This window comes from Puma concolor, chromosome E2 (assembly GCF_028749965.1).
Source record: "Puma concolor isolate L17-30 chromosome E2, mPumCon1.1.hap2, whole genome shotgun sequence".
Classification (NCBI taxonomy): Eukaryota; Metazoa; Chordata; class Mammalia; order Carnivora; family Felidae; genus Puma; species Puma concolor.
In genome coordinates this window covers 2605286-2629884 of record NC_141681.1, presented here as the reverse complement: position 1 = coordinate 2629884, position 24599 = coordinate 2605286, and the positions used below count along the sequence as shown (strand labels likewise).

General features: G+C 61.7%; 1 protein-coding gene across 1 annotated transcript in view; it reads left to right on the top strand.

Annotated features, from left to right (window-relative positions):
- JPH3 (junctophilin 3) overlaps window positions 1-24599 on the top strand; it is a 75782-nt gene that overhangs the window by 30764 nt on the left and 20419 nt on the right. The window contains exon 2 of the mRNA XM_086688736.1: window positions 1313-2090. Coding sequence (XP_086544862.1) covers window positions 1313-2090 — 778 coding nt within the window. The remainder of the gene's footprint in view (window positions 1-1312; window positions 2091-24599) is intronic.

Below are 24599 nucleotides of genomic sequence, written 5' to 3'. Positions count from 1 at the left end.
AGTTTTCACGTGGCAACCCCTTGATTTTGAAATGTTGGCTCTTCGAGTTTTTTTATGAAGACACTATGGGGCAGATAAAACCTGTATGTTGCTTCTGTAACAGTGAGTTGGGAGAGGAAGGGGAACAACCCCCCCCCCCATTTTCACTGAGAAGCCCTTCCGGGGTGGGGAGCCCCTCAGTGGTGCCTAGCTGAGGCCTGGCAGTGACTCTAGGAACCCTAGGGTTTTCATCCCCCCCTCTATCGATGAGGAGACTGAGGGTCAGAGAGGTTCCCATCACACGACAAGTAGAGCAACACGAGCCTGGTTTTGCCGCTTTATTTTTCCTTTTTATCCTCTTCTGTTAGGATATTACATATATAATAAAATCTGCAATTTTGATCCCTCTTCAAGCGCGCAGGTCAGTCACGTTACATTGACGATGTTGTGCCACCGTCACCTCTGTCTTTCAAAACTTCTCTGTCACCCCGAATAGAAACTGACCCCATTCAACAACTTCCTGTTCCTCCCTCCGCCCCCACCCCCACCCCTGGCACCTGCCGTTCTTCTGTCTGTGAACTTGACTACTGGAAGGGCGTCGTGTAAATGTGATTGCGGTATTTGTTCTTCTGTGACTGGCTCGTTTCACTGAGCGTAAAGTCGTCACGGTTCATCCCTGCTGTAGCGGGTGTCAGAGTTTAACGGCTGGATAATATTCCACTGTATGGATAGACCCTACATTATCTGTCCATCCACGGATGGACCCTCAGGTTGTTCCCACCTGCTGGCCATCTGAATTACACTGCTGTGAACGTGGGTGTGCAAATGCTTCTTTGGAGCTTCTGCTTTTGATTCTTTTGGGGACGTCTGGTCTGCGGATTGCAATACCTTAATGTTCCCAATTCTCTTCCAAACCCTTCCTCCCCCCCCCCCGCCCCCACCTGCTCGTACTGGGTTTGTGGCCTCGACCTGTGTCCCTGTAGCTGGACTCCCAGACCCCACAACTGTCGGGGTCACTCGCTAACGTGCTTCCCTCTCCTTGGTTGCATCCTCTCCGTCTTCTCAGGGTTGGGCCTTTGTCCCTGTGCGGGGAGAGCTCTGTAGTTCACAGCTGACTCTGTATGAGACTCGGCCACCCCCCTTGTCCCTCCCCAACTTGTAAGAGCTCGAGGTGCAGCTGTAGGAAGCAGGGCTCAAGGGTTCTCCGCCATCGGCGGTCCGTCTGCCTCAATGCGAACCGTGCCAAGATGTGTCAGGCAACCCACGGTGTCCCCCCACCCCCGACCCCCGTGGTCCTGCGGGGGGCTCACCCCTCTCTCCGCTGTCTCCGCAGGGACCTACCAGGGCCAGTGGGCCGGCGGCATGCGCCAGGGCTACGGTGTGCGGCAGAGCGTCCCCTACGGCATGGCGGCCGTCATCCGCTCGCCCCTGAGGACGTCCATCAACTCCCTGCGCAGCGAGCACACCAACGGCGCCGCGCTGCACCCCGACGCGTCCCCGGCGGCGGCCGGCAGCCCGGCCGTGTCCCGGGGGGGCTTCGTGCTCGTGGCGCACAGCGACTCCGACAGCCTCAAGAGCAAGAAGAAGGGGCTGTTCCGGCGCTCGCTGCTGAGCGGCCTGAAGCTGCGCAAGTCCGAGTCCAAGAGCAGCCTGGCCAGCCAGCGCAGCAAGCAGAGCTCGTTCCGCAGCGAGGCCGGCATGAGCACCGTCAGCTCCACCGCCAGCGACATCCACTCCACCATCAGCCTGGGCGAGGGCGAGGCCGAGCTGGCGGTCATCGAGGACGACATCGACGCCACCACCACCGAGACCTACGTGGGCGAGTGGAAGAGCGACAAGCGCTCGGGCTTCGGGGTGAGCCAGCGCTCGGACGGGCTCAAGTACGAGGGCGAGTGGGCCGGCAACCGGCGGCACGGCTACGGCTGCATGACGTTCCCCGACGGCACCAAGGAGGAGGGCAAGTTCAAGCAGAACGTGCTCGTGAGCGGCAAGCGCAAGAACCTCATCCCGCTGCGCGCCAGCAAGATCCGCGAGAAGGTGGACCGGGCCGTGGAGGCCGCCGAGCGGGCCGCCGCCATCGCCAAGCAGAAGGCGGAGATCGCGGCCTCCAGGTAGGAGGGCGCGGGCGTGCAGGGCGGCGGGGCCGGGGCCGCCCGGGGCGCGGCGCTGGTGTTTCTGGACTGTGCCCGCTGGAACTCGGGGCTCCTCGGAGGTTCTCGGGGAGGTGGGGGGGCCGCGAGGCAGTGGACGATCTGAGGAGGTTCTGGGCCCTGCGGCCTTCCGTCCGACAGGACAGCGTCTCCTTTCTCTGCTTCGAGTGCTGGTGTTCAAGGAGAGGTGTTGAGGGATAAAGGAGGTGGGCTGTTCTGGGAAGACGAAAGTGTGATGTCTCCAGGCTGCGGGCCTAGCCCCGCAAGGACATGGGAGAGGGAGGAAGCTGTCTTGGCTGTCCATGGGCCCCAGGACACAGTCCTAACTGCAGGGACTGGCTGGGGGCGCCTGGAAATGGGTCCGTGTAAGACTTGGTGCCGTGGGCAAAGGCTGTTGTGAGACGCGGCCCTTACTGAGTTCGGGGTTCCGCAGGGCTGGCGGGCACTTAACCTCGGTTTCGAGTTGGCTGTTGGCAGGTGCCATGTTGGAATTCAAGGTGGCTTTGGTGTTGGGGCAGGGTGGGGGCTTCAGAGCTGGAGAAGGGGCTCAGGGCCTGGCTCCCTGGGAGCTGCAGATGTAGGTGCGTGAGCGGCGAGGCCGTGGACGGCAGGGACCACTTGCAGCTGGGAGGAAGTGGCCCTGTTGAAAGCCAAGACCCCCCCGGAGGCCACGTGCCTGGGTTCTAAAGGAACCATTCCTGATTTGACTTACCTGAGAGCTTCCTGTCCTGCGTGTGCTTTCCTGGGTCAGGGTGGGACCTGGGGGTCTTACCCCGAGGCGCTCAGGGATGGAGCCCCCGGCTGCCTGGGCAGGAGGCTTCTGGGAGGACGGACCCCAGCGTCTTTCTGGATGATTCTGTGTTCCTGGCGGGGGGGGGCAGGAAAACTTCCCAACTTTGCTAATTAAGGTTTTAGTGTGTGTGCTTCTGGTTTTCAGTGAGCTTTGAACAGTGCAAACAAAACTGGTAGGTGCCGTTTTTTGCCAGAATATGTACTGCTCCCAACATCCCAGGTTTTAGAGGGAAACGAAATCCTTTCTAAGAAGCCAAGAGAAAAGCGGAGTCCCTGCCTGAGCACCGAGGTCCAAGATGGCTGTTCGCCCCCTCTCGCCTCCCCCCAGGTACGTTCAGGCCTGGAAAGAAACAGGAGGAGCATTTATGACCACTCCCCTGGGGGGTTAAGATGAAATTAGGTTTCATAGTTATTTCTTCCAGTATAAATGTGACAGTCGCTCGTATAGAAAAATTGGAACACAGATCGTAAGAGGGAGCCGGCGTCACGAGCCCCGGTCTGCTGCGCCATCCAGACTCTGGCTGGCATCTGGCTGTATTTCCTGCCTTCCTGTCTGTCGTTCATTCCTTCACCTTTTGTATTTGGTTTATTTTGTTGACCTCCGCGGATGAGAGGTAGTTACAGGGCTGGGGGACAGCGTCGTCGAGGACCCGGGGTCCCCTCACGGCAGCTCGTCTCTGGCCTGTGGCTTAGTTCTCGGCCCAGGGTCCGTGAGGTAGCGTGAGGACGCGGGAGAGTCTGCAGAAATGACTTTGAAGTTTAGCGACCAGGAGAACTTCCTCGGGACTGAGGACATGGGACACGGGGTGGTTTTCTGACAAATCCCACAGAAATGGGGCTCTGGGTCCCATGAAGGAGTCGAGCCCGTGTTGTGGGCAGAGCTCAGAGTCCACACGCCTGAGGAGCTCCGCTTGGGGCTGGTTTCAACCTCTGAGCCTCGGTTTCCTCGTCTGTGAAGTGGGACTAATGGCCCCTGCCTGCAGCGAAGGTCTGAGAACCCGGGTGCCAGCTCAGGGAGTGTATGGACCCTGGTCTGGCTCAGGCCCATCACTGCTGAGCAGCCTGGGGAAGATGCTTCCCCTCTCTGGGCTGGGTTCCCTGTTGAGGGAGGGGATGCAGTGACGCACGGTGCCCTCAGCCTGCGTGGGGCTGGTGCACGGCACTGTTACCCTCCCCCGGACCGTGCCAGCCCCTCCCCTTCCCCTCTGACCCCAAGACCTCTCGGTGGGGGGCGGGGGGGGAGTGGGTGTGTCTGCACATTTGCGCCGTGACTGAGCTGTGTGGGTCTCTTGGTGTCCAGGGCCACCCACTGGAGGCAGGGGTGACCACGTCCTCTATCCCTGCAATAGGGTCCGGGATAAGAAGCCTCCCTTCGAGGCGCAGGATGAAGCCCTGCTTCCTGCATTGTCTCAATGGGCTGACAGGCCAGTTCCCTCTTTTTTTCTAACTCTGCTTGGACAGCGCAGCCCACACGAAAGCTGGGTCAGCGTCCCAGAGGCCCCAAGGCCCGCCCTCCACTGGAGCGTGAAAGTGGCCTCGGCGGCTGCGGCGTGGCTAAACCCAGGAGGACCCTGGTCATTGTCACAGCCAAGAGACGGCCAGGCCGAGACAGCAGGAACAGAGAGGGGCCACCGCTCCCTCCTTGGGCCCTGGCCGGGTCCTCATCGGGGTGTCCAGGACCCTCCCCAGGGGACGCGGGGGTCAGCTCTGGGGCGGGGGGCAGCTGTGGAGGGAGGGGACAGGCACATAGGCTTTCCTGAGAAACGTGGTGGGGGTGGCATTCTGACCCATGGTCCTGGTCTCTGGGTCATACAGCCAAGGGGGCTGTGGGGGCGGGGGCGTGTCTGCAGCCGAATCTCAGCCCCCACCTCTGTACAGGGGATCACCTGGGACCCCCAGTCACCCTGAGGCCAGCCACCCAGAGATGCGGGGACCTTGTCAGGTGCCGCCTTGGCTCCGCTCTTCAAAGCTTTCCAGGCCACGCCTGGTGTCGCCAGCACCTGGTGGTGTATAAAACTCGCACGGCCGGGCCCCACCCCAGAGCTGCTGATTCGGGGGGTCCGGGTGGGGCCCGAGAACCTGCATTCATTCTTCATGAGCCCCCGGGGGATGCTGGGAGCCTCCAGCGCTTCTGACAGGAGGCCCGCAGGGCAGAGGCGTTGGAGGGTCCCAGGTGGGTCTGTCTGGGCCGCTGAGGTCTGAGCGGAAGGCGCTGCTGTCCTTCGCCTGGGACTTCCTGTCCAGTTATGTCTGTCCGGTTGTGCATGCCGGTGACAGGGTCCGTGATGGATGGATGCCACCCTGTCGCCAATGGGACACCCCTGAGCGCCCCCTGGGAACTGTTTCCAGCATGTGTGTTCTGACCTCCCATAGCATAGACGCCTCCCATCCTCATACGCTCGGGGGCTCCCCTGGAGCGTCCTGAACAGGATGGCAGGTCTGTCTCTTCTGTGCCTGCCTCCCTCCTTCCACCCTCCCGGTGCCCGCGGCAGGCATAGCCAGTCCATCCCGGTGCTCCTGGCAGCGCCCTGGCCCGGGGCACGGGACCTGCCAGCTGTGATCTCACCAGAGGGGCTGGTCCTCCCAGGGACCAGCCCCTGTGGTGAAAACGCAAACCCGTCCCCGCTAGTCAGGAAGACGGTGTGCAGGACGCCTGGCCCGAAGGCCGCCACACATGAGTGTCCAGCAGCTGCCCTGTGTGGTGCAGCGACCCCGCCCCCCCCCACCCGCCCAGGAGGAAAGAGCTGGTAGAAACCGAGCTGGGGGTGGGCCGGTCCGCCTCCTGCCCTGTGGTGGCCCCGGGACACCTCCCAGCGGCCGGGGCTGGTGGATGGTGCTGGAGAAGGCGGCAGGGCGAGGGCCGTGAGCCCCCAGCTGTGACCACTAGGCGAGGGCGGGGAGGGGGCACCCCTCGCCTGGGGAGGGAGAGCCCGCACCTGGGTGGTGGTCGTGAGCCGGTGTCCCTGGCCGCTGCCTCTGGTAGTGGAGGAGAGCTGTCAAAGGGGGCACCAAGTCTTTGAAGTGTTATCTTGTTCTGTTGGAACATAACGTCGGGGCCAGGTGTGGTCTTGTCCCTGGATCCCTGGTGCCTGGAACCGTGTGTGTGGCTCAGTCACGTGGCATCTGTGTAACAGCCGTGCTTTGGATGAATGTGTGGCTGCTTGGGGCCCACCTGCTCTCATCGTCGGGGACAGCTTCCTCTGGCGCTGGGAGGCGGCAGCTTCCCGGGGGGTGTGGGGCAGCTGTGCCGTTTGAGGGGGACTCTTGCTCCCGCGGGAGCAGCCCCAGCTGGGCCTGGGCATGTGGGCAGGACACGGGGCCGTGCTGGGATGCCCTGGGGGTGAGGTGGCTTGGTGGCTGAGGACGCCTGTTCCTGGGCACTGAGCTGGCTGGGTCATTGGGGCGGACCGGTGCTCATGCTGGCCGTCAGCTGGGGTCCGAGTTGTGTGATGCTTGGCTGAGTGAGAATCGTGGGTGGGGGGAGATGGGAGGGACCCTGACTGGGCACTTAGGTGGCCGAGGCCATTCTTGACACGCAGACGGCTGTCCCCCTCCTACACTCAGGTAGACGGGGCTCCCTGCTTACCCCTGTCCAGATCCTTCCGTCAGGCAGACCGGCTGCTCTGGGCGGGAGCTGGGGAGGTGAGCCATGTGGACGGCATAGCCGAGAGCTGCCCCGATGCTGAGGGTGGGGTGCCCAGGTCTCCGAGCCGGGCAGCGGCACGGTCAGGACTAGACGCACTGCCAGGGTATTGCCCCTTCGGGCCTGGGCCTCATTCTGGGACCCCCCACTTGTGGATGTGGGGGGGCTGGCTGGTTTCTGCAAAATGTTCTCTAAATAGACCGTGGTCGCTAGGACAGGGAGGACTTGGTGTACAAAACCTCAGGGAGGCCTGTTCTGGGAGGGGCTCCCAACTCCCCAGCCCCTGCTTGAGCGCCCGCTGTATGCCCAGCGAGCTGGTGTGTCTGCACCGGGGCCTCGGCGCCCTCCACTGTGCGCCCTGGCTTCCCAGCCTCTGTGAGATCTGGACCTGCTCTAGGCCATTCCTGAGGGGTCGGTACAGCATGCGGGCAGGGAGGCGGAGTCCTCCGCCAGGAGATTACCTGAGGCATGTTTCCTTCTTGAAGGAGACAAAACTTTCCAGGATCTGAAGTTGGGGGCTGGGGGGGGGTTCTTTTTTTAACGTTATTTTTTATGAAGGTGATACCTCCACAAAAAAAATCTTAAAACCATAAAACGGATTGGCATAATGTAACTGTCATGCCCAGACCGGTTCATCTCCTTAGAGGGAATTAGAGCGACCCCCCCACCCCCAACCGACCAGCCACAGGGGGTCCGTTCCCAAGACCCGCAGTGGATGCCTGAGACCGTGGATAGGAGCCAACCCAACCCAACCCTGTCCACGCTGCGTGTCTTCCTGGACGTCACACCTACGAGGAAGTTTAGTTTACGAGTCAGGCTAAGGCAGAGACGAACCATAAAACAGAACATCCACAGCAACACTGTAAAAGTTACGTGAACGTGGTCTCTCTCGGAACCTCTTGTTCCCTTCTCGTGACGCGGATGCTGAAATGCCCCCAGAGGAGGCCAAGTGCTCCGAATGACGGGGGTATGTGACAAAGCCTTAGGCCACCACGGACCCCTGACCACATGTCAGAAGGGGATCCTCTGCTTCCAGACCTCGGTCGACGGGCTCACTGAAACTGTGGACGAGGGGACCGTGCACATTTTTGTCAGGCTTCTCTCCGCCTGTATGCAGATGCGGATATCACCCCCTCGTGGTTTCCCGTTACAGGCGTGGGACCGCGCTGTCCGCGGCGTTCTCTGGTTTGTCTTTTCTACTCCTTCTGTCAAGGACGTCTTTCCGTTTCAGGGTGTCCAGACCTGTGTGTTTTGCTAACGGCTACACGATATTGGGGAACACGGATGCACCGTGCCGGTCCACCCCGGACTCTGAATGAGTGTTGGGGGTGCGTCTGATCGCTCAGTCTTGCAGACGTGGCTGCAGGAGCTGTGGTCGCCCGCCCGCCCGCTGGGCTGCCGGCTTGCACATTCCTGCAGTGTAGCCTCCCAGAGCAGCCGCTGCCGGCTGGGAGCCGCGTGCGTTTCACGTTGGTGGTGGTGCTGCCAGGTGGCCTGGCGGGAAGGCTGCCCTGATTTACCCTGGGGAGGGGCCCGCAGGGCAGCCCTGGCTGAGCGCCGTCATCCAGCGGTTTCCCTCTGCCGCAGGCTGACCGTGCCCCAGAGACCCCGTCCTCCCAGTCCCCTGGGCCCGGTGGGTACGCGACCTTCTGTGGCAGGTGCGGTGAAGGATTTTGAGAGGAGGGGGCCATGCAAGATGAGGTCCCCACAGGAGGAGTGCACGGGGTCACAGAGCTACCCCCCCCCATGTCCCCCCAGCCTCTGGAAGGAACCAGCCCTGCCCACGCTGTGACTTGCACCCACTGAGACTCTGGTTTCTGCCCTCTAGAGTCCGACTGTAAGTGCGCGTTAAAGCCACCGTGTGTGTGGAGACCTCTGCCTGAGGGCGGGGTGCGTCACCTGCGGTCCCTCTCCAGAATGGTCACGCCTGTCCCCTTCCCACCCCACCGGGCGGCCAGCTCTCCCGGTCCCTGCGGAGCTGGGCTCTCTCTGCAGGGTACACGAGCTTCCTGCTGCCGGGGGAGGGCCGGCCACCTGCTAGGAGAGGCCTTCGGGTGGGCGAGAGCCATCTGTTCTGGCCCTGGCCTCCTGACGTGGAAACCAGAGAGACTGGGGAGTGGGGTGCCAGATCCCGGGAAGGGGCCGGGTCAGGGTTGGCCGCGTGCATCTGCAAACCTTGGGTTCCATCCCAGAGGTGCGGGGGCTCGAGCTCGGGCCTGTGTCCAGTGCCTTCTGTGTGCCTGGCAGGTGCTGGGGACCTGGGGAGCCGGCCCCTGCCCGCACCTCCACCCTGCACCTCGCCCTGTGGTGCCCCACCCTCGCACGTGGGGTCGGGACATGGGCTGTCGGACGCGATTGGGCTCGTTGCCGCTTTGCTCCACTTGTGCCGCTTGACCGAACGCACGGAGCCTGGGACTCTGCCACTGGCAGCTTGGGTGACGCGGGAGACAGGAAGCCAGCCCCATGCTGGCCGAGTCCAGGCGAGCCCGGGGCCGGGTGTCCTGGGGGCCGTTTAACCTGCCTTCCCCTGAGTTCACCTCCTCTCGAGAGAGCCCGGTGCCTTTTACGAGGCCCTGGGAAAGGGACGTCAGGTCGGTCTTGGTGATCTGTCCCCAGACTTGGTGAGTCCGGGTATTCCCCCTAAACTTGCCCCCCGGCTGTCCTATTGCAGCGGGAGCCCAGTTCTTCGGGAGAAAGGGCGCGTGGCCCTGCTGTCTGCCGCCTCAGGCCAGGTTCCCGGGGCCTGTGTTTCAGCTCTGTAAAACGGGTTGTAACGAGCAGGTGCCTGCCGGGTCCCAAGGAAAAACCAGGGACACCTGCTCTCCTTCCCCCGACATGCCAGAGGAGGCAGGGAGAGGGACAGAGAACCCCCCTGCCCTTGACCCTCGGCAGGCCCCGAGCCTCGGTTTCCCCACCTGAGTGGCGCACACACCCAGCGCTTGGACAGCCATGTCTACACTAGTCAGACCTGGAGAGTTTTGTTTTATTGAAGCTTTATTTCAGTCCAGCCTGGAACCCAGTAGGCACTTGGGGCAAACTGCACATTTGTTCCTGATTCCAAGCCCCGCCCCCCCTGCCCGCAACTGACCATGCCCTTTGCCGTGTGACTCTGGGGTCCCTCCTGTTGGAGGCTAGGCCACATGCTTTGGTCAGCAGCGTGGGGTGGGAGGGGTATCTAGCGCCCCCACCCCACCCCTCTTGTGCCCCTGCCAGCACATGACTGTGTGACCTGGGGATGAGCAATGCCAGGAAGACCCAGATGCGTGGGTGAGAACGATCAAGTCCCCTCCTTTTGGGAAAGGATTGTTACGCAGCACTGTAGCTGACTGATACGGCATCCGTGAGTGGTTCTTTTTTTTTTTTTTTTTAAATCTTTACTTTTTGAGAGAGCATGAGCAGGGGAGGGACAGAGAGGGGAACACAGAATCTGAAGCAGGCTCCAGGCTCTGAGCACTCAGCACAGAGCCCGACACAGGCCTTGACCTCATGAACTGCGAGATCATGACCAGGGCCAAAGTCGGATGCTTAACCAACTGAGCCACCCAGACGCTCCGAGAGTGGTTCTTGAAGGAAGAAAGGAGTGTTTCTGCTGAGCTCCGGCCACGTTGGACTGTTGGTTCTTTTTCGGGAACATTCCCGACCTTTCCTTGTGTGAGTGCCCTGGGGCTACCTTGACCACGTGCCCCTCACTGGGAGGCTTGAACCAACAGGAGTCCGTCTATTCTCTCCCAGCTCTGGGGACAGAAGTCTGAAATCAAGGTGTGGGGTGGGGACATGCCCCCCTCCAGAGGCTCCAGGGAGGATCCTTCCTGCCTCTTCCAGCTGCTGGGGGCTCCAGGTGTTTCTTGGCTGTGGCCGCATCCCTCCAACCTCTGCTTGTGTCCTCACTTGCCCTCTCCCTGTGTCAGTGTTCCCTCTTACAAGGACAGGTCATCAGGTTTAGGGGCACCCTCAGTCTGACCTCCCCCTAATCAGGTCTGCAAAGACGGTGTCCCGAGTGAGGTCATGCTGAAACTCTAGGGGGATGTGAATCTGGGGGTCCCCATCCAACCCACTGTACTCTGTGTGGCTACACCACAGCTAGGCTCTTCCCCGGCTCATGGACGCTGTTCCTTTTGCTCGGGGCGTCGGTAAATCACAGCTGCTGTCCGTGGAATCCACCTGCCTCCAGAGAGCTGGGGTCAGAACTGCCCCCTTGCCCCCCTCAAAAACTTTCCTTTCTTCTCTGGGTCTGTGTCCTCGTGGGCCCTGCTTCAGCTTTCCTGGAGTTTTCCATGAAAAACCACCTACCTGAGGCATGTCGTGTGATGGGAGTTCACCAAAGGCTTGGCGAGACAGAAGGGGGTTGATCTCAGTTACAGACAGAACCTGCCGTGGCTCACAGATGCCACTGTGCTCCAAACCCTTCCCGCCGCCCCCCCCCCCCCCTGCTCTTTCTACTTGAACTTCAGCCTTTGTGCTCAGCGCCCCCACTGCCAACTCCCCCCGGGCTGTGACCTGGGCCTCCCCTGCCCCTCCCAGGTCCCACCAATGGGCTCTGCCAGGCACTGGGGCACCCAGCACGGCTGGTATCCAGGGAGGGCCCACCACTTGAACGTGCAAGCCCCCACCAGCTCGGGGGGAGGGGCGGTGGTGGATAGAAGGAACAGGATGGGAATTTCCCATGAGCACGTCGCTGCATGAGCATGTCGCTGACATTAGCCTCTGCTGTGGAAGGGTCTGCGTGACCAGAGCTCCGAAACATTTGCTTTGGGAGACTTTGAAGAGTGATTCTGGCCACGGTGGTTCCTGCAGACGTATGTCTGTAAGGCGGGACTTGGTGTCGGAACCAGGACTCCACTGCAAACGACAGAATCCCAACTCAAACTGGTTCAAGAGGAAAAGGGCTGTGTGGCTCTTGTTCCGTGGCTTGCTGTCAGGCACGGCTGGATCCAGGGGTTCAGATGATGTCAGGGCTCTTGTCTGTCCCTCTCTGTGTCCATCCCCTTGTCTAGCAGGTCCCCTGCAGGAGGTGGGAAAGACCAGCAGGTCCCTGCTCCCCTGACCCTGCAGCTCTCAATCCAGAGGGAAGGAGCACCCGTGTCACAACGATCTGGAAAGGCTGTGAGTGACCATGCTGGGTCACAGGTGCACCTCCAGCGTGGGGAGGGTGTGGTCCAGGATGGACACCCCACGGGACACGGAGCGGGGGAGAACTCGTCCTGATGGGGGCGCTGTGCTAACGAGCCCAGCCCAGACTTCGGAAGGGAGCGGTGCCGGGATCCGTTTCCTCGTGTGTGTGATGAAAGTTGCGAGTGCCTCGGTCCACGTCTTCCTGTCGAGATGCGCTGGCATCACGTCCTCAAGGCTCGTTCACATCGTGGTGGGTGTCAGAGCTTCGTTACCCTCTGTGGCCGAGGGACATTCCGGTGTGTGGATCGCCGCGTGTGCTTAGCCACTCGTCCACGGCTGGTTTCCACCTTTGTGACGGATCCTGCTGCTGTGAACGTTCACGGCCAGGTGTTTGTGGGGACGGGCGTACCTAGGAGTGGAATTGTTGGGCCATGTGGCGATCCTATGTTTAACTTTCTGGGGACTGGCCACACAGCCACGGCCCCGTTCCACATCCTGACCGGCAGTGCAAGTGGGTTTCGGTTTCTTCCCGTCCCTGCCGGGAAGAGAGGGAGGAAGAGAGGATCCCAACCAGCTGAACCGCCCAGGTACCCAAGCGTCGGACTCTTGATTTTGGCTCATATCATGACCCCAGGGTCGTGTGATCAGGCCCCAGGTTGGGCTCTGGGCTGAGCAGGGAGCCTGCTTGGGATCCTCTGAATCTCTCTCAGCCCCTCCCCTGCTCACACTCTCCTGTTATTGTCTGTCTGAATGCCCCCCCAGCCCGCCTCGTGGTCCGTGGGATTTGGATTCATGTTTCCCCAATGGCAAGAGAACGATGTACTTGGCCATTTGTGCATCTTCCCTGGAGAACCGTCTGCGATCTGGGGCTTTAACGTTTGCTCACTCCTCCCCGTCAGCCACGTTTGTTTGTTAGAGTCGTTCCCTCCCCCCACCCCCCCAGCTGAGCTGGAGGCCTGGCGAGTGCTGCCCGCGTTCCTTGTCGTCCAACCCCCCCACGGTGTTCCTTGGGGAGCCTGGGGACAGTGTCTCTGCTGGTGTCGCCTGGGGGACTCGGTCCCTCCCTGCCCCCCGCCCTGTTGAGCTCATCCACTAGTGGTGTTATCACTTGGCCTCCCCAGCGTGGGTCCCTCGGGGCAGGAGACTGAAACTGCTCGGGATCCGGACCCTTTCCTGCACTCTGGTGCCACCCAAGCACCCCGGACGTCGTGAGCATGCCAGGGAGGCGAGAGGACCTCTGTTCCCATCTCCCCTTAGTGTCTCCGGTTCCCACACCCTCCTCCTTTGAGCCCCTAGCCCTGGGCCCCCAATGGGTGTAGATGTTAGAGCCCCAGCTCTGCCCCCCGGGCCTCCTGTGGCGGGAGGACACCTCCCCCTTGTGGCCGGCGAGAGGCCGTGCCTACGGACGGGGCCCCCAGAGCCTCGGATGGGAGGTCCACATGCTGTGACCCCTTTACCCCATTGCTGGGGTGCTCAGCCCCTCATCTCTGCTGTGGGGGTGGCCTCACCCTCAGGTCCCAGGGCACATGGGACCTGCCCTTGGCTTGGGCAGAGTCCTCCCTTCCTCTCAGCTTTGAAAGCTGCCTTGAATAGGAATTTTCTTAGGGTGACAAGGAAAGTTAAAAGGAAGCCATTTCCCTCCCTGCCCTGTTGGCACTGGGTCCAGCGTGGCCGTGCAGGGCTGGCTTGCAGCCCATGGACCCAACCCCTTCTTCCCGGGGGCACGGCGGTCCCTGTGGCTGGGATGACACAAGCCACACGTTCCCGGAGCAGGAGCTGGAATGAAACGACCCACCCCCAGATGCCCATGGCAACCCGGAGAGCCAGTGTTGAGGATCAAAGGCCCTGAGGTCCTTGTCCCCACCTGGAAGGGAGCCACCGCCAATTAGGAACACTTCTTCATTTAAAAACTTCGCGGTAAAACACACGTGACATGCGCTTTTCCACCAGAACGACTTTCAGGTGGACGGTTCAGGGGCTGTGAGTACATTCGGAGCGTTGTGTAACCCATACCACCGTCTCCGGCCCGGCTCCTCTGCCCGGACTGTAGCTCTGTGTCTGTGAAACCGTGGCCCCTGGCCCCCCCGTCTGCTTTCTCTTCCAGGGGCCTCGTGTAAGTGGAGTCCTACGGGTGTGTCCCCTTGTGACGGCTGGTTTCACCGGGCACGGTGTCCTACACGTCTGTCGGTGTTACCGGGGGGCGGGGGGCACTTCCTTTTCATGGCTGAGCGGCCCCCCGTTGTGCTCGTGGACCCCGTTTTGTCCACCTGCCAGCGGGCACTCCGTTTGCTTCTACCTTCTGGCCGCTGTTGTGAACGTGGGCGTGTCTTTTGTGCGTCCTTCGTATCGTGGAAGATTTCAATTATGTGCAAAAGTGGAGGGAAGATTCTGTGACACCGTGGACCGCTCACCTGGCTTGAGCCACTGGGAGCTCCTGACTCCTTTTGTCCGCTTGAACCCTGACCCCCCCCCCCCCCCACCTCCAGGGTTACTTTTGGAGCAAATTCCAGGCCTCCTAAAACCTTGTCTGTAAAGATAAAGTAATCGGGAGTGCCTGGGTGGCTCAGTCGGTTAGGCATCCGACTCTTTTTGGTTCCTCATTTTGAGAGAGTGTGAGCAGGGGAGGGGCACAGAGAATCCCAACCAGTTGAACTACCCAGGCACCCAAGCGTCCAGCTCTTGACTTTGGTTCAGGTCATGATTCCCAGGGTCATGTGATCAAGCCCCAAGTTGGGCTCTGTGCTCACAGCGTGGAACCTGCTTGGGATTCTCTCTCTGCCCCTCCCCTGCTCACGCTCGCTCTCAATAAACATTTAAAAAGATAAAAATAGGGGCGCCTGGGTGGCGCAGTCAGTTGAGCATCCGACTTCAGCCAGGTCACGATCTCACGGTCCGTGAGTTCGAGCCCCGCGTCGGGCTCTGGGCTGATGGCTCAGAGCCTGGAGCCTGTTTCCGATTCTGTGTCTCCCTCTCTCTCTGCCCCTCCCCCGTTCATGCTCTGTCTCTCTCTGTCCCAAAAATAAATAAACGTAGATAAAAAAAAAAATTAAAAAAAAAAGATAAAAATTAGAAATCTAAGCTTAATATCCTCCCATCTGAAAAAATATCACCAATATCTAATAGCCTTAAAAATCCAGCCAAGCCCTCCTACTACCTCGCTTTTTCATTAGTTATTTTAATCCTGATTTAAGCACAGACACCGCTCCAGCTGTGGTCACCGGTTGATCTGCTTCCCGGGTCTCGTGTCCGCGACAGGCTCCCTCCTGGGAGCGTGTTTATTTGGGCAAACCAAGTTCTGGAGAATTTTCCAAAGTTGGGGTTTTGCTGAGCGCATCCAGGGTGGGCTTGACCTGTTCCTCTGCCCGTGGATATGCTGGAATGGGCAGACCAGGAGGCTTCACCGGATACCGATGCTGTTTGCTTTTGTTTCCGCGAGAATGCTCCCCAGGTGGACGTGCTCCGAGGACAGCGGGCACAGAAGGGCCGTCGTGTCTCGGTGAGGTCGGGGGTCGGTTGTGGCCGCCGTCTGCCCCGTTTCAGGAGCGCCTGGTTAAGCTGAAGTTCATCCTGGTGCCAGCCCAGCCCTCGGGGAGGCTGCTGGGGGCTCTCGAGGCCGCTGGCCGGTCCCCTAGGGCACCGGAGGAAGGAGGCTCCTCCGTGCACCGGCTCATCTCCAGGCGGGCCGCGACCGCCGGTCCCTCTGGAGCCCTGCGTCGTCTGGATGGAGCTGGGCCCAGCCAGCCCCGCATGGCGTCAGAGTCCGCATGCTGTGACCCGGGCAGGCAGAGGAGGGGGCCGTGCTGGCGGGTGGGACCCTGTGCCCGGGGCTCTGGAGCAAGTCCCCCGGCCAGCACTGCTTTTCTTCACTCTATCTCAGGCCGGTCCGTGGGCCTCCAGCCTGTTCTGATGCTACGGTGTCCTGGCTCCCAGGTTTGACACGGTGACCTACGGGGCCAGGCCCCATGGCAAGGTCTGTGGGGCCCGCTCCTCTCCAAGGGGCCGAGCGTCTGCTGCTGGCACTCTGGGAAGAGGAGGGTTTCGGGAACCAGAGAGCTCAGGCAGTCGGGGTCCAGCCCCACCGGGCATTTTCAGGTTGTCAGCCTGGCCGCCAAATGCCCACAGAGGTCCAGAATGACCAGGAGATTAGCTGGAAACCACGGTGGCGGCCTGTCTCGGGGGTCTGGGACCTGAGTGGGGGATGGGCCCAGGTGCGTGGAAGGTCTGTGCTGGTGCGGAGGGGGGATGACAGCCACCTCTGCTGGGGGAGCTCACCTGCACGTCGTCAGTGCTTCCCATCTGGTCATCTCTGCAGTCCGCAGATGGGCGCATCAGTTGTAAGAGGAGGAGTCTGCTTTCCGGGAAAAGGTCCAGATTCTTCACCCAAACGCAGGCCCCCTTGAATTTTGGCCTCGGATCCTACCACCCCCTGGCGGACGTCCTGCACTGGTGCCCCACCACCCTCTGGGCAGCCTTTCCCTCCGCACATTCTGTTCCTTCCTGGAATGCCCTTCCTTCAGCCCAGTGAGCTCCTCTACAACCCTCGAGACGCAGTTCAGATGCACCTCTCTGAACTCAACCCTGACCCTGAGGAGGGAGTCGGCCTCTCCCTTTCTGTGAGCCCTCTGTGTTGGCATGTGCCTTCAGGCGCGAGAGTTTTTAACTTGTTGGGACTGTGAGCCCCCTGAAGTCAGGACTTTGCTTTTCCGTGCAGCAGGGACAGGAAGGAAGCAATTCTTATGCCGTTGACCGCATGTGAGGAGCAAGCATGGTGGGCCGCAGGGCCAGAGCCTCAGTTTCCTCCTCTGTATGTCAGGCACCACTCCTGGGGCAGCAGAACGGGACAGGAGGATGTTCGTGGAATGCTCAGCACGTCCCTGCCACCGGGAAGCCCTCGGGGATCGCACAGTCAGCATCACGGTTTTCACGGCGGGATCCTGCAGGCTGGTGTGAACCTGAATGAAACCCAACAATTCTCCGGCCAGCCAGCTCTGGGTCCCACCTCTGCACACAGATGCTGTTCCCGTGGGTTCTGACCGCTGCACCGCCCAGCCCCAGGGTGACCACGCATGACCGCTGCTCACCTGGCAAAGACTCGCGGTAGATTCCCGCCCAGTCTGGAAAGCCTTGTCCCTGCAGACAAGCGGCTCTTTGTTGCAAGCACCTGGAGGGCGTGTCTCATGGGTTGCTGGCGGTCACCTCGGCCGGGGCCGGTGTCAGCCATGAGCCTCGGGGCTCCAAGGGGTGGTGCTCTGGGCTAGATGGGACTCGGTCACTTGTGGTGGCCCTGCTCTGCCTTCTCCTGGAAGATCTTGTCCCACATGTGGCGGGAGGGGGACCTCGGTCGGCAGCTGTCCTGTCACACGGAGGCCACCAGACTGGCTCCTGCTCGGGCCCTCGCAGAGGAACTTTGCCGCTGAGGCTCCGTCTCCCTGTGGGCCGGGCACCCTCAACTTCTGTTTGATTTTTCATTTCCTCTTTTGCCTGTGTCAGAACCTTCTGGGTGGCAGGGGAAAGTATCTAACGGCCTAGCACTGGCCAGGGTCCTGGGTCCACACTCCGCTGGGCTCGCCTCCTAGGAGGCGAGATTAAGTGCAGGCACCGCCTTCCCTGAGCACCTGGGGGCTGTGCTGGCCCCGTCCCCGCAAGGCAGTGTGGCCCGCTTGGTCTTGCCCACCTGCCCTACGTCGCTCCTCCCTCGGCCGCTGAGGCTGCCTGTGCGTGAGGCTGTGTCTCGGGGCCTGGCACGACCCTGGCACTGGGCAGGTGCTCAGCTAATACTTAGCACGTGATGAGCAAGGGCCGGACAGAGAGCGTGACTTCCCGAGGTCACAGACCCTCCTGATGGGCCGGGCTGGGATTTGAACCCCACGCACAGAGCCCCCGGGGGGAGAATTCTGTGTTCTCTGCCTTTGGGAAGAGCCCAAGGTGTTTGGACAGGGATCCTGTCTCTGTCTCCACCTGGGGAATTCTGACAGGGCCGAGGGGGCCATTCTTCCCAAACCTCATCCTACCTCGCGCCGCCTGCTTGGGGGTCTGGACCTGAACCCCAAACCGCCATCGGCAGGCGAGTCTGGAGCTTCGTGTCTGCTCCCTGCTGTGGCCCCGGGTTCCTGCCCTTCTGGCTGAGCACCTGTTTGTTACCTGGTCAGCAGGCGGCTTGGCCGGGAGACAACAGGATCTCTGTCACCGTGACCTGTGTCAACACTGCAGCGCCTACGGCCAAGGCCTGAGGCGGCCCGCCCTGCGTCTGGAGTGGCTTCTCGGGGGGCGCTGGCCGCTGTCCACAACCGGTGTGGCTGCCCAGGGCCCTGGGTCGAGGAAATTTGGAGGCCAGGTCGGGGCTCGGTGGAGGGGCCCCGATTGACAGGGGTCAGTATGCGGGGGTGGGGGGGAGTGTATGTGTCTCCATTTGGCTGCTGTCGGGGTGGGGGTTCAGGGCAGATCTCTCTAGAGCGAGCTCCCCTCTCTGGCCCTCGGTGCCTGTGGTGGTGGTGTCCAAGTCCAGTGTCGTAGCGTATACGTGGAGTGAAGTTTACACCATGAGGCTCTCCTCGAGGCCCCCCCGATCCCGCGGGGATGCGCCTGAAGCAGGACGGCCGGGACCCGCCGTAGTTCTGGGCCCCCTTCCTTGAGGACACGGCAGCCACGCCACGTTCTGTTCCTGCCTAAAGGGAGCCGGGCTCCTCGTTCTCGCCGACGCTAGTTTTCCGTCTCTGACGGTGGCCGTCCTCCTGGGTGAGCGCTGGTGGTTTGCGACTCTCTGTTAAATCTTGGCTTCCAGTCTGGGTAGGAGCCCCACCGTGGGCCCGGCCTCCTCGCCTGCCCGGCCCGCCTGCCAGGGCCCTGCTGGGGTCCCCGTCCTGCCCCACGCGCTCCCCTCCTCTCCGGCCACCGTCAGGTTCCCGAGAGGCGGACTCCGTGCTTCCCGCCCGCAAGAGGACAGGCCCCACAGCTCTGGCAGTCCTCCCACTACCCTGCCCGCTGGGCGCTCTGGCTGGGCATCCCCTCTGAGGCCCCGTTTTCCCTACCTTCCCTGAAGTCCCAGCACCGCTCCATCCGGACCCCTGGAGGTCTGTGGACACCCATAAGGGTAGGTCAGGTCTCAGACAGTGCTGTGTTCCCACCGTGGGGGTGCAGGGTAAGCGGGCCCCCTGTCCGTCCCCCTTCTAGGCCGCCCTCTCTACTTAGGGGGAGAAGGTTTCCGGGCCTCTAGGAGGTAGGAGGGAGCTCAGGCCCTGGGGCTCCACTCCCTGCTCTGGGAAGGTGCCATCGCCTATCTGAGCCTCAGTTTCCCAGTCTGTAGAGGAGCTCATGATGGACCCATCCCCAGGCTGTGGTAGAGGCCGGAGACAGTGGCTGTCTGGTTAGCATCACATCCCCCCGCCCCCCCTGAGGCAGGGCTCCCGGAGCCTGTACAGGGCGGTGGGCCTTTCCCCGAGTACGTGCTGCAGTGTCCCCGCAGGTGGGCGGCTGGGCGTCTGCGGGGAGGGTGGACCGCGCAGCCGGAGCAGAGGCAGAGCTAGGGGCGCCCGAGACTCCCTCCCAGACTCTGTGCCAGAGGTGGCCAGGCTGATCAGGCCTGCCTCCCCCTCGTGCCCAGGACCCCCGAGGGTCTGTGATGTCAGCTTGTCCTCGGGCAGAAGCGGGCATTGCGGCCCCCGCCGCTGTCCCATGGTGCCTGGTGGCCAGGCGGGTCGGGACCCGTCCACACTCTGGTCCTCACGACAGCCCTCCCCTCGGAGAGGAAGCCGCACCCTCCCGGCCGGTCTCCGGCCCGGGCACCTCTTCCCAGACACGAAGCTCTCACGCTTCCGGTCACCTCCCTGAACCACACGGTCCTGGTCTTTTTTTTTTAATGTTTACTTTGGACAGAACAAGCTGGGGGGGGAGGGGCAGAGAGAGAGGGAGACACAGAATCGGAAGCGGGTTCCAGGCTCCGAGCCGTCGGCATAGAGCCCGATGCGGGGCTCAAACTCACAAACCGCGAGATCGTGACGTAAGCCGAAGTTGGACGCCCAACCGACTGAGCCGCCCAGGTGCCCCCTGTGAGCTCAGTGTCCTAAAAGCACACTCTTGCCGTTCTGGAGGTCTGAAGCTTGGCTCGGGTGTGAGCAGGGCCGGTTCCTTCCGGAGGCTCCGGGGAGCAGCCGCTCCTTGCCCTGGGCTCATGGCCCCTTGGCCATCACCGCAGCACAGCTGGTCGCCAGCGTGCCCTCCAACCTCTGTCCCGACTCCTGCTCTGACCTCCTGCCTCCGATGAGAATCTTGTGGAGTCACGGGGTCCCCCTGGAGAGTCCAGAACGTTCTCCCCACCTCAAGATCCCAGACTAAATCCCCTCTGTGGAGATCCTTGGGCTGAGGGGATGTTCACGGGTTCCAGGGCTTAGGGCGTGGAAGTCTTGGGGCCGTTACTCTGCTGTCCACACCGTTTTCTGGGCCTGCCGTCTGGACCCGTGGGTGACAGGATCCTCGCCGGAGGGAGTGAGGCCTCAGCCCCGAGTGTGGACTGGCTTTCTGGGAATCAGGCTGGGGGATGCCCCTGTTTGGGGGCAGCTGTGGTGAGGGCCGGGTGTCTGGGGGCCTGAAGGCCAAAGAGAGAGTGCCCCTCGCCCCTTGAAGGCCCAGCCCACCAGGGGTCACGACCAGCTCGGCTGGGAGGAGGTCACTGGCCTCAGTGAAATGTGTTTTCCCGGCCGGGCGCTCTGGCCCCGCAGCTTCAGCAGCGGAAGCCTCCGTGTTCGTGCCGCCGGGGAGTCAGGCCGCGCGAAGGGGCGTTTACCCGGCGCCACGGAGTCGCACCCCCAGTCAGGCCGTGACCGGGCTGGGGTTACGTGTGCGAGCACAGTGTGGGCCTGCCTCTCTGGTATGATTTGTAAGTCGCGTTTCCAGATAACCGGAGCTGACTTCGTGTATCGAGAACCATCCCTCAGGGGGCCCACGGGCCTGTCTGCCACCCCCCACTAAGCTTCCCCGCAGCACTGGGGCAGCACAGCCATTGAGGCAGGGGCGCCTCGGGCAGCACGTGGCCCGGGAGGTGCCCCGTGGACCTTTGAGGACCCTGTGACCTGGCGGGCCCGTCATTTCTGTCAATGGCAGACTGGGTCCCCATGAAACAGAAAGGAGGATTTTATTCCCCACCGCCTGGTTTTGCCAGGGTCGTGTCTGACTTCTTGGGACCATCAGGGAGCAGGCTTGGGTTACGGCTGTTTTTGGTGGAGTCAGACACTGGACTCCCAGCTTCTGTTTGGGGTGTTTTGGGTCAGGGTCCTGTGAGGTACATGAATGGAGAGCAGTGGAAAGTAAGCCTCGACCCCTCCACGGCCAGCCCCGGGTCAGGGCTCCGAGTCCGCCGAGACTCGCTGAGGGTTTGGGGTCAGGGGCGGCTGGATGGTCCTCTCCCACTTGTCCCTAAATAAAAAAGCTGCTCAGACCCTTATCACCTGCCACCCGAGGGACCCTCTGGGACGCCCTCACGGCAGCCCCGGGACCCACGATGGCTCGGCCGCCGGCAGGGGTGAGGGCAGGCCTCTGCAGCCTCTGGGCCCCACCTCGGGCACTGCCAGCCTCCCGGCCCGGTGCTCAGCAGCCTTGCTGTCACGCTGTGCCGCTGGGAACAAAGGGGACAATTAGGTGAGGTGTGATCCTGTCTGCCGATCAGGTGATGGGACAGTTTCAAGGTGGCTTTTGTGCCACAGCTTTGTTAGAGATTAGGGGGCAGTTTGCATGTCAATTGTGTGTTTTACGCACGATTTCATCCGCCAGGAGCACGGGGTGAACGGACAGGGTGCACCCCGAGCTGGAGAGCCTCCCTCCCCCCAGCACCCTCCACGGCCGCCCGCCCAGGGCCGCGTTCATCGTGATCCTTTTGCGTGTGACCGCGGAACGTACTAGAAACCGACTGGTTTTATCAGGCTCCCGTCTGTACGTGTCCCTCATGGTGTTTTGAGTTTTGTGTCCCAACTCTGTTTCCCCCATAAGCCCCACGGGTTTTGCCGTGGGAGCTCGCACGGCACGGTGATCTTTAGGGACACGTGTGCTGTGTCCTAGCACTGACGGCACTGTGTTTACGCCAGGGGACCCCCTTGTTTTCAGGAAACGCTGAAGAATTTAAAGCCTGAAGATAATCTCTCCCTGGCCCTGGACCCCACCTCTCTCCCCAGCCTGAGGGTGGCTGCAGGGAGTGGGGGCAGGTGAAGGCGCAGGGGCCCAGGTCACTGCCGGGGTCCCCGGTGCCTGGGGAGGAGGGGGTCCCGAGCGGGCTTTGGGCAATCTGGGCAGAGACCCCACACCTCCTGGCCTCTCCGGGGGTCCCGTGTCTCCTGACTTCTCTTCTCCAGATCAGCTCTCTCACTTAAAATGTATAGCAATTAAACATCTTTACCGGTATTTGAACTTCCTGAAAACAAGCCCTTGTGCTTCCAGGCGTGGTGGTGACGACAGGAGGGACGGCCCTGGCACGTGTGTGCTGGCAGGCCCCGTGCCCGCCCCGTGTAGGCCCGCGGCCACCCTCAGCCACCTGCTCGTGGGGCCTTGTGCCCCACCCCCGGCCCGCCCCGTCCTGGCCGTGAGGCACCTGACGGTCCGCTGATGGTCGTCCTGGCCACGTGTAATGCTTGTCCTGTCGCAGCTGCTCACGTGTATGACCCTCTCATGCCATCACTGATCTCCTCATCTGAGGAGGTAGACACGTGGGTGCACAGCCAAGGCCAGGCTGGGTCCCCTCCCACTTCTGGGCCCAGGTGTCTGGCTTGGTGCCCCCCCCACCCCCCCGAAGGCACAGTGAAGAGCAAACCAGCACATTCTTGTGAAGGGAGGGGCGGAGCCTGGTCCCCGCAGCCGTGGTCAGAGATGCCCCGGCCCCCGCTGCTGGACGGGCTTATGTCCCAAGGGCCACCTAGTGGGTGGATGGCTGTCCCTGAATGAGCAGGACAGAAGGGACTGCAGTCCTCAAGCCCAGGGCTGGCCACACGCCCTTGCTCCTGGCAGGCCAGCGAGATGGGAGTTGTGGTCCGTTTTGCACATGGGGGGACACTGGTCCTTGTGACTCTGTCCTTCTCATTGAAGTCGGGTCGTGTTGTCGACTCCTGACCCCGGGCGGCTGCCTGCCATCCCGCGGTGTTGGTACACAGCTGGCGAAGACAAACCAGGACGCCCAGGTGTGTGGGACTTGCACACAAACCATTTTTACTTATTTAAAAAAAATTTTTTTTAACGTTTATTGTTTCTTGGAAGACAGCGTGCAAGCAGGGGAGGGAAAGAGAGAGAGAGAGAGAGGGAGTTACAGAATCTGAAGCAGGCTCCCGGCTCCGAGCTGTCAGCACAGAGCCCGATGCGGGGCTCGAACCCACAAAGTGCGAGATCATGACCTGAGCTGAAGTCGGGCGCCCAACCGACTGAGCCCCCCAGGTGCCCCATAAACAATCATTTTTAAAGTGAGTGTGCCCTGTGGTGATCCTCACCCGACTGTCCCAGTGACCCTGGGAGGCAAGCGGCTCTGTGTTCCCATTCTATGGGTGGGGAAACTGAGGCGAGGAGGACCGTGGCCCTCAGAGGCTCGGCTGGGATTGGGCCCGGGTGGTCTGGCTGCAGCCCGCGTGTGCCCCCTGACGGGCTGTGTGTCCTTGTCACCTCCGTCACGTCCAGTGCAGCCAGGCACCGTGGGCTCACGCCAACTCTGGCTGCCACACCCTCCTCTGTGCCTCCTTCCCCTTTGTCTCTCTTCTGGGGACACTCCTGATGGCACCTGGAGCCTGCCCCGTAGTCCAGGATGGTCTTCTACCCAGCACCCCTAATGTAATCATGTCTGCAACGACCCCCTTCCCAAATAGTCACGTTCCCAGGTTCTGGGCGCTGGGACAGGGACATAACCTTTTTGGAGTCACCACTCATCCCACTGTGGGGCCCCAGGTCAGCCGCTGGGCAGTGGCAGGATGAGAAGGTCACATCTGATCTCAGATCCCTCCGTTTGCTGTCTGCCTGTCCCCCCAACCCCAGAAAGAAGGCAGAGTGGCCCCCCCAGGCTGAAGTCAGGGGTGTGCGGGTCCCTCCTCCGATCTTTGGAGGCCTGGGGCAGACGGGGGGCACAGGACGGGCTCGCGGGCAGGGCCTGGCACCAGGAGACCTGGTTTTGGTTCTCGACGGTGATGGCTGAGGGGTCTCGGAGCCTCAAAGATGAAGAGCTTAGGCCCCGTTCCCCAGAGTCCCCTCGAGCAGGTGCACACGCTTCCCGTCGAGAACGGACAGCACGCCTCTCGGGCTTTGCTGGCTCTTGGGCCTCTGTCACATAGCCGCCTCTTTTCTGCAGCCCCTTAAAATACAGAGCCCAGGGGCGCCTGGGTGGCGCAGTCGGTTAAGCGTCCGACTTCAGCCAGGTCACGATCTCGCGGTCCGTGAGTTCGAGCCCCGCGTCAGGCTCTGGGCTGATGGCTCGGAGCCTGGAGCCTGTTTCCGATTCTGTGTCTCCCTCTCTCTCTGCCCGTCCCCCGTTCATGCTCTGTCTCTCTCTGTCCCAAAAATAAATAAAAAAGGTTGAAAAAAAAAATTTAAAATACAGAGCCCAGACTGCTCCCTGGATCCAGGCCTTGGGCCCCGTTTGCCCCCTGGGCCGTAGTGGCCGGCTGGCCTGGTCCGTAAGTGTGGTTTCCAGGCTCCGTCCCTCTGGTCTCGGGGTGCCCTGTCTTGGACTGTGCACCTGACACCGGAGCACCCTGGCTACCTCTGACCTTTGCTCCCTGCCCTCTCCTGCTGCGCTTCCTCCGGGAAGTCCTCCCAGTGTCCCCACCCCCGACCTGCTGCTTCTGGCGCCTGAACGCTGCTCTCGGAAGCTGGGCCTTCCGCCCCTCGCTGCAGATCCTGCTGGAAGAGAGGGCTGGGGCCAGGGATTGTGGGGCACGGGGTGCCCCCGACGTGTGGCCCGACATCCC